At 38.5% G+C, this 13,546-nt stretch overlaps 1 protein-coding gene across 1 annotated transcript; it reads left to right on the forward strand.

Annotated features, from left to right (window-relative positions):
* The first annotated feature begins 552 nt into the window (after nt 1-552).
* On the forward strand, nt 553-10,053 carry LOC103721814 (RGG repeats nuclear RNA binding protein A-like). Its single transcript, XM_008812160.4, has 6 exons — nt 553-973; nt 1,224-1,623; nt 1,743-1,887; nt 9,196-9,354; nt 9,466-9,528; nt 9,614-10,053. The coding sequence occupies exons 1-6, from the start codon at nt 817-819 to the stop codon at nt 9,806-9,808; spliced, it is 1,119 nt and encodes a 372-aa protein (XP_008810382.2). The 5' UTR covers nt 553-816; the 3' UTR covers nt 9,809-10,053.
* Nucleotides 10,054-13,546: the final 3,493 nt, after the last annotated feature.

Below are 13,546 nucleotides of genomic sequence, written 5' to 3' on the forward strand. Positions count from 1 at the left end.
TACCCCACCAAACCCCATCGCAGTATTATAACCGTCCGATGGACCCATCATATATTTGGAATCTCATCCCACAGATTTCAACGCCACGGCCAGGATTCGCCTCTGACGAGCTCACCGAGGCTCCTATGGATAAACGTCTCCTTAAACTTTAATGACCAAAATACCCATCGAGTTTTGGTTTTTTTTTATTACTAAAATCGGTGGATCATACGAGTACGGATACACTTAATAAAATCGAAAAACAAAAATACTATAAAGTGTCAGAGGTAATTTTCCATCTTCAGCCCATAAATATTATAGTGACTGGCTACATAAGTAGCCATCCAGTCCGCAGCTTCATTAATTTTACGAAAAATATATTTAGTTTGAAAAGCCTCTATAACCCCTACACTAAATATTTTGGAGTAAAGAGTAGGCTTAATCATTACCCTCTGGCTCCTAGAGACCCAAGAGTTTCAATTCAACGCACCCAACGATCGCGGCATTCTCCTGAAAATATGATAAATGTAGGGGTGTTTAAGTCATTTCGTGTAATAGAAGAATAAATTAAAAAGTCCAGGTAGAGGAGAAGGGATTAGGCCTCCTGGAAGGACTCCACTGGAGTGCGGCTAGGGTTTTTCTTCTGTCGCTTCTTCATCCACTTCTCCTCTCTGCTCTCCCCAAAACCCTAGCTTTCTTCTTTCCCAACAGGAGGCCTCTCGCAGCCGAATCTAGGGTTCCATGGACATCGAATCGACGAGGACCTTCTGCTCCTCCTTCTAGTGCCTAGGGTTTACTTCAGCTCCTCCGAGCGCCGCTCCCAGAGTCACAGCGAAGATGGCCACCGCGAACCCTTTCGATCTCCTCGGGGACGACGAAAATGACGATCCCTCGCAGCTGATCGCTGTCCAGCAGCAAAAGATCGCAGCCAAGAAGCCTGCCGCCCCCGCGGCGGTGAAGTTCCCGACGAAGCCCGCCCCTCCGTCTCAGGCCGGTGAGTTCGATTCGGATTCGGCCCGATTCGTTGATATCGTTTGATTGGCTGATCTTTACTATAGAATCAATCCGATCCGGGTTTCTGTATACGTCTTGATCCGATTTTCTGGAGGCTTTCTGTTGCTATCGCGAAAGTTGGCTTCTTTTTTACGAATTTAGATCCTATTGCGTAAGTCCTAGCTTTTGGTAGGAATGTTTCCCTTTTTTTCCATAGTTTTCTTGTTTTTATCTGGTTTATTTTTTAATAGCGAGAGAGACTAGGAGCAGCGCCGCACCTACACGCGGTGGAGTCGGCCGAGGTGGGCCCGGGCGCGGTAGAGGTGGACGCGGAGGTGGGACGGGCCCAAATCGGGATTTTGGAAATGGGAACGCCAATGGATTTTCAGGGGGCTATGGTGGTGGTGGTGGTGGTGGTGGAGGTGTGGAAGGTGATGCTGGACGGCTTCCTGAGAGGGACCGTGGGCCACGTCCACCATTCCGTGGAGGCCGTCGTGGTGGCTATGGGAACGGTGAGGCTGGAGGTGAGTCCGAACAACCCCCACGCAGGATGTATGAGCGGCGCAGTGGTACGGGCCGAGGGTATGAGATGAAGCGTGAGGGATCCGGGCGTGGGAACTGGGGAACTGCTACTGATGACGTGATTGCGCAGTTAAGATTGGTTTTATCTTTGTCTTCTGTTTAATGTGTGTTTTCTTTTATTTGTTTATTTGTACAACCATAATGGTGCTTGTCAATTTGCTTACGGTTGGCAATGTATGATGGGATAGGGCTACTGAAGAAAATGTGAATGTTGATGATAAAATCCTTGCCAGCGAGAAGCAGCCAGAGCATGATGATGTACCATCATCAGAGGCAAAGAAGGACAAGGATGCCCAAGCAAATGAGGCAGAAGAAAAGGAACCTGAGGACAAAGTAAGCATTTCTTTACATTTTTTTTGGGTGTGGGGTGATATTCTTACTATATCTTGGTAAAGAAGGCCTTTTTGTGACTAATAGTGAGGTGATTGCCTGTTTTGTCGACATAGATGTTGGGTGATATTTTTACTATATCTCGGTAAAGAAAGACTTCTTGTAACTAATGGTGAGGTGATAGTCTGTTTTGCTGGTACATTCATGTATTTATGCATGTATGTACGCATGTATTTATATATGTCCTGCCTACTGTGATCAGTTATTGAGAAGGCTAAATCTTTTTCTGTATGGTGGTTTGTAAATAATAAGGAAGTTCATTAAAAATATAGCCCACCTCTACTTAAGCTATAGTTGTAGAACAAGAAGAAGATATTGCAATTAAGAATTGTTTGACATCTTGTATTGAAAGAAAGGTTTATGGACTTCTATAAGTATTCTAGCTTTTTTCAAATGTTGTTGTGCTGAGATATTAAGTGGTAATTTGCTTTGTTGTCATGGTTAAATAGAAAATTTTTGTTAGAATAGAATGCTAAGCTGAAATGTTATTTTTGGAATGGGAATGTTTTTTTTTTTTTGAAACATTGTAATGAATCTGAGAAAAATTTGCATCCTCAAGAGTTTTGAAATTGTTCTCAGTACATAAAAGGTTTAAAATGTTTGTTTTGATGGTTTTGCATTGTGAGAAGTTAGTGTTGTAAATGAAATTGTCATCAGCACATGAAAAGTTTAAAATGTTTGATGGATTTGTTTTGTTAAATGTTGAGGTTGAAATAATTTTTAAATCATTATCTTTAAATTTTGATGGTGGTTTATTCCATCATGATTATTAGTTATACAAGAGTATATTGGTTCTTTGCTACTTGATGTTTGTTGGTAATATCAAATATGTTGATTGAGGATTTGTAGCATGTCATGTGCTTTTAGGAGTCACCTTGGCTGTAACTACATGGATCAGTGGAAAAAAAACTCAATTTCCAAGTGAATCTTTTGTAGTGTTGTGCATCTTTTGGATGAACCATTTTATAACTAAGGCTGTCAATTATTCTGAGTAACTTGAATATTCCTCATACTTCACTTGAAATGCAAACTTGATTGTGCTTGAAGTTAATTGAGACAAGCACAAATTCCATTCTCAGGCTCAAAATTAATTTCAAGCCAAGTTGAGATATGTCAGTTTGAATAAGCTTTGGCCTGACAAGGATCGGCTTTGGGTGTAAATATATTGCAGGTATAAAAGTACATGTGCCATCAACCATTGAGAATTTGGAATAGATCTAATGGCTGATATTTGGGTACTTAAGGCGAGGATGCCAGATCTTATCAACCTACTCTTCTCTTGCTCTCTCCTCTTGCCTCACACCTATCCGCCACATGTAAAACATTATGTTTCACATAGTGGTGATGTTTGAATGTGTGGTCGATTATTGAGTGCTCAATTAATAAATTGCATTAATTGTTAAGCTTTAATTTAAAAAGGTTAAACTTCTTGAGTGTTTGATTGATTCCTTTCAGAATCTGGTTAAACTTTATTTTAAGCTTAAATTGAGCTTTAAGTCAAGTTTGATCAAAGCTTAAATCAAGCTTGACCCAAACTTGGTACAAGCTCGAATTGATTTTCTATATACGGTCATCAAGCTGATGAGAATATGCTTGATTAGGGCCATTCTGATAATAAACAAGCTAAGCTTGTTGCCAGACTTTAGGTGCAAAGTTAATTTTAGCCAAACTCATTTACATCCCTGTGTATAGATCAGTGTGATATCGTACTTTTGTTTTCTAAGTGAATCGTACACTGTAGGAGTCTATCTAAATTGCAGCAAGGCCTAGTACCATATGCAACACCTCCATGAGTCAGCTATTAAAAATATATCCTTCAATTTTGGGCTGAATACTTGCATGCACTAAAAAATGAAGATGCTAAAGATAGCTAAAGTAAACTTAAACTATTCCCCTTTGGTCAAAGTTAACATTTTGAAAATGTTTGCACATTAATTTTGGATTAGTTAATTGAATGGTTTTTTATATAAAAGGGACGGTTTAGTGCATGAGGCTTTGGGTATGGTGAGAGTTAGATGTACACAATCTTACCCTTATGTGTAGAGAGGCTATTTTTGTGTTTCTAACTTGTGACTGAGTTCTAGGTTCCTGCTGTGTCAAGGCTCACCCTCAATGGTTGTTATATATGAGTTTAAATAATATACATGTGGTTGTTCTTAAATATCAGTGATGTCCATATGGTGCTGAAAACTATAGTGTTGTTTTGTCCTCTTGCCAAACAAACTCATAGTGCATTGCTTTGTGGGTGCATGCGTGTGTAAATTAATGAGTTATGAATATTTAAAAAGAGGCTGCTTAGCCTCAAACTGACAAAGTGGTACATGGTAATGTAAGCCTTTCATCTCTTTTCTTAAGCTTGCACCTAATCATGACTGCACTGTGCCTGCCAACATGCACTAACATGGACATCTCCTTTTTTATTATTAAATGTTTTTTTGTCATTAGCTGGATTGCTAGTTTGTCTAAAGGAAAGAATGATATTTTTAAAAAAAAGGTATAATGTCATATAATATATTTTAAATTGAATGCGAATGAAGTAAAAGCAAGTGGTCCGTTCTGCCTGCATTAATAATGTCATGAAGAGATGGAACACCTTATAATGAAAGCAAGAGAAACCAAAGACCAATCTGAGCATGTTAAATCGACTTAATCCTCTTAAAACAAACAATCAGCTTTCATTGGTATCAGTGTTTGTTGAAATTTATGAATAAAAACATAAGTCTCTACTTGTAACTTAATTTAGCAATTAGTACTCTACATCAACTGATGCACATCTAGGCAATGGTAATACATGGTAATAGATGAAACTCTAAAACCTGATGGGTAGTGCATGGCACAATATAACCCATACAACAATTCAGACACTTGTCTTGCACGCATAATGATAGCAATAATGAATCTTTAAGCTTATCTGATCAAAAGAATAATTAAGTTGTTCTAACATCAAGTTATGAAGTTTCTTCTTGTATACCACTCTAACATTGCATATTTATGAAATATATGCTGCATGGTTTTACATCCCAAAAGCCAGAAAAACCTAAATGAGTGTGCTGTCAGTGCTCTAGATAAGATTATTGCAAATATCAAAGTTTAGGATTTCTTGAGTGCCAGCACCCAATATATATGGATACAACATAACATTGCATGACATTGCAGGGCACTAAACAATGGAGTGCTCCACTTATGTGGGCCAAAAGTGTTTCCACCTAGCGTGACCTTTGGAACATCTTATCAAAATGTAACTATGTATGTTCAATAAAATGTAACTAATAATGAAATATACAACATAACAAAGACATAACAAAGTTTGACTCTTTCTAAGGATCATTTTTATTGGCTAATAACTCTTCCAACATTACTAGATATCATCATTGTCATCATCATCATCCTTTTTCCAACTATTCGGAGTCCAGCCTTATGGATCCCATTCACCAAGCATTCTTATCTAGGGCCATGATGTTAGTTTTTCCATATTCTTGTAAACTCTAGCCATGTTAATGCAGGTCTTTCCCTTTTGTTTTATAACCTCAATATAAACTTAAGTACCTCTCCTTATAGAAGACTCAGACTTTTCTAGTGATAATAAACATCATATATTATATTCTTCCAAACTTGTTCGATTGAATTTGTCTTCACTCCTTGTAGGACTTAGCTTGAAATTCTATACTCTTTCAAACTTTAGTCTTTGCTTTTCTTAGCCCTCAATTCTATGCTAAGTGTCTCTATATTACTCATCAATAAACTCAGCGACCTGGACATTTCAAGTACATGACTCTTAACTGACTTAATCCAATTTTCCATCCTCCACTCCACTGCGTAATGCTGCCTATATTTGTTTTCCATTTGGGGATGTTGGTTATGAATTATGACAATTCACCTACTTGTTAAAATGAAAAAAAATGAAATATTGCATAAATTTGCCTGACACTAAGAAGATTGAGAATTTGGGATTGTGTTTTAACTAAGGTCCAGGTTGGTTTCAGATAGGTTGGTTCTAGACCTTTTTATATTTAAAATTTTTTCTCTGTGATAGTGGGCGTTCTGGCTGTGTAGTTTTAGTAGGTGAATGGATCATATGTCAGTGAAACTCTCAAATATTCTCTCTTATATCTGAATTTGTTTTGTTATCTTGGAGCCAACATTTCATGAATTTTTGGTATTGATACCGTAATGATTGGCATGGCTACAGCCTACAGCATTTGAATTAAGTATATTTGTTTGGCAAACAAGAAAATATCTTATGTGGCAAAATTTGAACTAAAGAAATAGAGAAATATTGAAACAAGCAGTCAGAAAGTTTGTGGATAGTTGGCAAATCATTTGCTTTAGACTATGAATCATTTGTTGCAGTTGATCAAATTTTACAAAATTAAAATTTTATGAAATACCTTTTGTTAGCATTGATTAAATAACTTTTTAAGTGAATTTAATCAGTTCATCTTAGAAAAATAATGCCAATGGCTTTTGCTGTTGCTTGTTCTTTTGCTCGTTCTTTTGCTCGTTGCGCTTAATCCGTAACTTGTTCTCCCTCGGGCACGCTAGCATGCTACAACTTTTGATGCTGGAGTTTGCTAAGTGGGGGTGAAGCAAGCTGAACCTCTGATTGTCCCAATTAAGTTATGGTAAGTGGAGTGTCATAATCAGTACTCTACACACTGCATTGGCTTTTGCTCCTAGCCGATTTCTGCCTTGCCATTTATAAATGTAGGGTGTGAGTCTCAGTTGCAGTCTTATCCTGTCCTCTGAGAGAGCAGGGTGTCGTGCATCCATAATCCATGCTCTCCTCTGTAGCTCCATTCTGTTGCATGTGTAAAACCATCCAAGGTCTCAATATTTCTGGATCTTCATGACCAAGTTATTCTGTTGCATGCTAGATAGGCCTTCGGAAATCATTTATTTCCAATTTCTATTAACACTTCATATTGTTTGAAAGTTTTGATTGAACTCTAGGTTGCCCATCACTGATCCATGTATTAGGTTAAATAATTTTGTGTTGTAAAGTCTTTTTTTTTTAGGAACAAATTTTTGCTGATTGTTTGTCTATACATGCATGCATGCATGCATATATGTTTTCCATGTTCTGGTAATTCAAATTAAATCTATGATTGTTTGTTACTGATGCAAGTGTTGATTAAAAGGCTTTCTAATAAAGTCAGATATGAGAATAAGCCATAAATCTGTTCCTATCATGGCTTTGAGACAACTGTGTGTGCACGGTACATGTAGTAGTTTTCTATCATACGCACAGTAGAATCTTCCAAGTATTATTCTCTGTTTGTTAGCTCCAATTTCCTTGCCATTTACAAATATAGGGATAAGCCGCTACTCCAGTTCCCCTGCCATTTACAAATGTAGGGATAGGCCACAATTCTGTTGATATATTGCCTTTGAGAGAATTGGGTGGCTTGCTTTCATGCATTTGTGTGTTGCTCAGTTCCGTTGCAGGCATAGATAAAACCTCCCAAGGCCTTATATTTACTTGTGCAGGAGCAGCTATGTTGTTGCTTGCAAGAAGGGGCTTTTGGAAATCTTTTACTTATGTATTTTGTAATTACATTCAATTACTTTGCTGATTTGAGTTAAGGTCCTTGTTTTATCTGGTCTATTGGAATAGGGATTAATCAACTTTCTGATAGATTGGATTGGAGATCTTTTTTTTTTTGTGGCACTAGCTGTCATGCTGTTGCATGCAGAAGGACCTCTGTCATTCTTTTACCTATATATTATAATGAAATTCCAATTTATTTGGGATTTTGGATAAAATTAAAAGTTGTCTATTGCTGGTCGAAATACCGGGCAAGTATCTTCTTGATAGAGAGAGAAGGATTTCTTTTGGTGTTTCAATTGTATAACCAGTAATTAGAATCTTCTAACTAGAGATCCCACCTGTTACAGTTTTGTGGCTCCTATCCTGAACCCATCTCTGCCTTGTCGTGCACAAAAAAGTAATACCGAGCCTCCCTTCTGTTCCTACTTGCCTTTGAGAGAACTGTGTAGCTTGTTTAAGTAATACTGAACCTCACTTCTGTTCCTTCTTGCCTTTGAGAGAACTGTGTGGCTTGTTTGCATGCTCTTCTGTGCTGCTCAGTTCCGTTGCAGGAATAGATAAAGCCTCCCATGGTTCATCTTAACATGAGATTGTTGTTTGTGCCAAGAGCCTTGGAAGAAATTCTGTTCGTTTTGTAAGCAGTTTTATCTAATTTGGGAGTTTGAGTTAAACTCCCAGTAATTATGGTACTTGTGGCTGATCCAAAGGGTATTGCTTGAGGTAACACGCACAAGAAACAAAAAGTTTATGCAAGCACCCCATTTCACCCAGCCAATAGCTATTCCATTCACTGTGGCAGTATCAAGGTTTTGACATGCTCTTTTATCATGTATCAATTCAGGAAACTGCCGTACATATTATAATTGGTACATTATATATATATATATATATATATATTATGTCTAATCTAATTCTTTTTCCTTTTCTCTTTCTTGTGATGGAAGTTGGATGGAGGATTTTATTCATTTATCTTGCAATTGGATTTATTTCTGACCTAAAACAGTTTCTCCATTCATAGCTTTAAGTTGATGGCTATATATGATTTACTTTAGTAGTTCAAAGAGAATCTCAGTGACTGTAAGCAATGTTTTTTATCAAATGGTTATTACTTGATGTTTGTAGTGTAAGTGTTGATTTTTGCAGCATCAGACGACCACAAGGTTACTTGCCATTGGTACAGAGAGTAACTGATGCATGGTCCACATAATGCTACATGATGCTCAAGGGCATTGTTTCCGGAATTCCATTCATTCGTTCTCTGGGTGTTTGAGCTTGGTTTATGCAACTGGAAAACCTTGTTCCAGGCCAGGACGCAGCTTCATATTTCAGATGTTGGTTGGGTATAGAGAACCACATGTTAACACTTAATGTACATCGGGGTTCAACCTCTTATTGTACGTTCCCATGATTTTATATGCATTCTGAATAATAATCATTGGAATTTGAGCTCCTGTGTTTTCAAGCAAATCATATAGGCATTGTGAATATTTTTTCTTGAATCTTCTCATATGTGGAAACCCTAGGGTGAATATTTTTAAAAGGATTAATGATGCTGGAAAATGGAAATGTTTATTTCCTCCATTCTTCTATATTCGTGCTTTTTTTTTTCTTTTGTGCCAGAATTCTCTGATGTTAGAGTTTGTTTTACAATTACTAACTTGGTATATACATTTTTTCCCTGCCTTGTTGAATTGGTTGCATAGGAGATGACTCTGGAGGAGTATGAGAAAATAAGAGAGGAGAAGCGAAAAGCCCTACTTGCATTGAAGACCGAAGAGAGAAAAGTTGAAATTGATCAGGAGTTGCAGTCCATGCAACAGCTTTCATTAAAAAAAAGAAATGATGATGTATTTATGAAGTTGGTAAGTTTGTAGCCCTTTGTCGCATGTTTATTCTTCTAACAACCATTATAAAGCCTCACCGAGTTTCTTTAGAATTTTTAATCACATTTTGATGTAACATTTCCTCATTAGGGCTCTGACAAAGATACGGGTAAAAAGAAAGATGTTGCTGATCGTGATGAACGGGCTAAGAAGGTATAAATTGTCTATTTGTGCAGAAATCTTTTCTTGCAATAATATCTGCTCAGGAAATTGTGACTGATGGAGCTTTCTTTGTTAGCCTGTGAGCATCAACGAGTTTTTAAAGCCAGCTGAAGGAGAAAGATACTACAGTCCAGTTGGCCGTGGACGTGGCAGGGCACGTGGCGACCGTGGACCATTCAGAGGTGGTTTTGGAGGTGGTAGGGGCTCAGGTGCCCCAGCTGCTGCCCCTTCAATTGAAGATCCTGGACAGTTTCCCACTCTTGGGAAGTAGAGAGCTTGCTGCATGATCAGTTGTGCCTTTCTGCCACTACCAAGTTAATCTCTTCCTAATTTGGATGTGACTTGCAGGATTCAGTAAAATAATGATGTGTCCCTGTTTTTCATAAGTTCTCTTTTGTTCCCAACTATTGTATATGTGAGTGAAATTGGAAGTCATCACTAATATTTCTCTGATCCAGTGTAGGCCTTACCACTGTTATGGCATGTTATTTCTATCAATTTTGGTCATGCGTCCCATTTGCGATCTTATTCTCAGCATATTATGGAATATGCCGTCCCACTTGATATAATTTTATTATGTTTGTATTTCCGTGCCCATGAAAATCTTGGGAGTATGATTATCGGGTCTTATGTCCTTGGTTTTACTTGTTCCTCCAGTTAACAAAGAAATGAATATCTCAGGAATACAAGGCATTAATAGAGCGCCCAAGCAAAGTGTCAAGGCCTCAGCCAATCATCTTAGGCATGGACATGCTGCCTCTCCCGACTAGATGTATAGCAGTATTCTAGGGTTTCTTTTACTGTTCCAAGCAGCCTCCAACTCTTGTCCTTCAAGTGCGATGCAAAGGTAAGAACTACTTTTATGTGCTGCGGCTTCTGCAGGTAAGAACTACTCATGCGGCAGAATATAATGGGGGTGTTGACAGGTAAATCTGGTCAGGTAACGTTAGCCATATCCTTATTGTAGTGAGAATGTGATGTCATGGCATGGGCTTATTCTGATGTTTAAGACTCTATGCTGCTTGCGAGTCCTGTTCTTGGTTATTTGGAGCATATGTTTGTCAGTATTTTTGTTGCGGTATGCCTGCCAGTATGAATACGAGTTGTTCTGGACTAATGGAATTGAACCTAAGACGGGTAGCTTTTGTTTCTTCATTTGAGGAGTTGATGGGTGAGAATCGGGTCCATGGCCAGAGCTGCTAGACATCCTAGAGACTTAGCTAGTTTGGAGTCTGCTCATATCTTTTTGTAATTCTTTTCTCGGAAGATGTTGCTTTTTTTTTTTTTTTGGTACATCGATGTCTCACACACAATGGGTGTGACAGCACCAATACGTGAGTATCCCAAATAAAATTTTCGAAGCGATGAGACGTAAAAGATGCCATCCAGTCCGTCGCACTATTGGCCTCTTGGAGGATATGGATAGCCTTGTGAGAGGTGCACTCCTCTAATATATTGCGCAACCCGCCTGCTGCATGACCCGCACTTTGTATCTACTCAAGTACTTTGTGGTTGAATTCTCTTTCAGAATAATACGATCTGCGCTCGACGCTCTTCTCGTATAGGAGATGCCCTCCCATGCGACCCTATCCTTGGCACCGACTACAGACTGATCGAAGATCTGCCGGTCTTTAGCCGCTACAAATCTGGCCTTCTGATCCTTCATAACAAATCCGGCATCTCTCCTACCAAAACCAAAAACCTCTTTTAACGCTGCCATCGAAGTTGACCTTGAGAAAACTAGGGATGAGAGTGCTGCTTCTGTTTGTCATTGGATTGGACTATTATTAGCTGCGATGCGGTGTATTTATAAAAATGTTCCGGGTGATGGCCTATGTATTTCTCTTGTTCATGCAATGGAAAGTAGCAGCAAAAATGGTCCATGTATGATATTTTGATAGCAGGAATCCTGGTTCTGGTGGTGGGGAGCTTTGCACAGATTTCCTAGTCTCTTTTGAGGACTCGTGAGATGTATTTTGTTACAGTGTCTCTTGATGATTGCTCTCATCTGTCAATGGGATATTATTGCTCATTGGATGTGACAACAATAGCTATTCTTGGTAACTACGCATCATGTTGACAACATACCGACCACTCGAGCAACGAGATGGTGAACGATTGCTAATTATGGGCCAACGCCAACCAAGGGTAACCTGAACGCCAAATTTTTTTTAGATCGGCAGGAATGCTGACAGGCAATTGGTCAAGACCAAGATCTTAAATAACGCATTACCTCAAAACTATCGAAATAGATGTAACAATTATAACTATTTATTTTTAATATCAAAAAATAAATACTGAAACCATGGTTTTTACAACAGTGTTGTAACAGGTAAAGAATGGAAAAATAATGATGTTATTTTCCCTTTCACTTTTTATTAGATAAAGTGAAAGCAATGATCATCATCGTTATTTATATTGAACAGTATGTATTGGAAAATAGTGAAATAACGGATTCAATATTTTTCTATATTATTTATAGCTGCTGAAATTATTACAACAGCTATTGTAGCGGTTGTAATACCGTTATTTTAAAACCATGGTCGAGACTTAGGATACCTAAAGTCCAGCACGAACAAAAAGAGATCTATTTCATGGGCCAGCCCATTAACAGTCATCAGCTACTCTTGGTGGGCCACAGCGCTCATATCAGGTATTTCCCACGGGCCTATTTCCCTCTATTGGTCATTTCTCTATGGGTTTGTGTTCTTTTTTTCTTTCTTTCTTCTTCTTCTTTTTTTCTTTTTTTTTTTTTAGGGTTAATTATACAATGCGTGTACGAACACATCCAATAAAATCAGAAATACAATCCTATGGAGTGTCTCAACTTCTCTCTTGATCATAGAGTATTTTCTGAATGATTAGCCATATAAGCAGCCGGCAGCCTCGTTGGCCTTTCTAAAATGGAGGGACAAACTCTTAATCATGGTACAGCAATCAAATGGATGCTATTCTCTTAATCACGGTCTGATGGACCCCACGTGTCTCTGCTGTTCGTCCTGTCGGGCCTCTTCTGGGCTTGGGATCGTTAAAAGGGCCTCAATGATAGAGCCAAGGGTCCCATCCCAGCCAAGTATTGTCTCATCTGATTCGAATTTTGGCCTTACGAGCCCAGAGTTAGCCAACCGTGAAGGTCTTTTTTAAAGCCCAGATGTCTTATCTGTACTGATATACCCTTTGGTTCCGGATAAGAAACGAAAAGGTCAGGTAGAGGAACCAAGGGGTCCACCGCAGTCACATGTTTGGCATTTACAAGTTGTGTAACTTTTGGACGTTTCCAAGATGCACCATGACATGCAACCGTAACCTGAACAGTAGCCTTCACAGGCCATTAGGCTTGCAATAATCCATCAGTTATGATGATATGGACCACATTCTTTCCTCCTCGTCCTCTTTCTTCTTGAAGGTTTCTTCATATAATACGTATACAAATACATTTAAAAAAATCAAAAAATATAAACTTGCGGAGCGCCAGTGCAGCTCCCCTATCCTGATCACAGAACATATCCTAAGTGGTGGGCCGCGTAGACAGCCATCTAATCAGCCGTCCCGTTAGCCTTTCTGAATACATGCTTGATCGAGTCACCCCGCAGCACCTGCCGCGCATATGGACCACATTTTAGTTGGCTAATTTACATCAAAAATGAAGACTTGTCAATTTCTTTCAATAAAATATTGTTGTTAATAACTCAAATCCGCCATGTTCGTAGTTGTAGAAAATACTTATGATTGGAGTATGTGACAGAATTTTATTGGCCATGCAATTTAGAGCTGCATATATTTAAGTTGTAGGAAGGATTTGTTGAGCTAATGGATTTGATGTTTAATATCAAGTAATATGTCAGCTAAATATTTTTTTAATAAATGCACTTTAAAATCATTGACATTTGGGGTAGAAAAACTGACAGACTAATAAATTACTCATTTTATTGGAGTGCATGGAAGCACAGACTTTGGCAGTTGGCTTTCATGTGGTATGGGCGGTGGAGGGCAGGCAAACGGAGGATTT

The sequence above is a fragment of the Phoenix dactylifera genome, chromosome 4 (genome assembly GCF_009389715.1).
Source record: "Phoenix dactylifera cultivar Barhee BC4 chromosome 4, palm_55x_up_171113_PBpolish2nd_filt_p, whole genome shotgun sequence".
In the NCBI taxonomy this organism is placed as follows: Eukaryota; Viridiplantae; Streptophyta; class Magnoliopsida; order Arecales; family Arecaceae; genus Phoenix; species Phoenix dactylifera.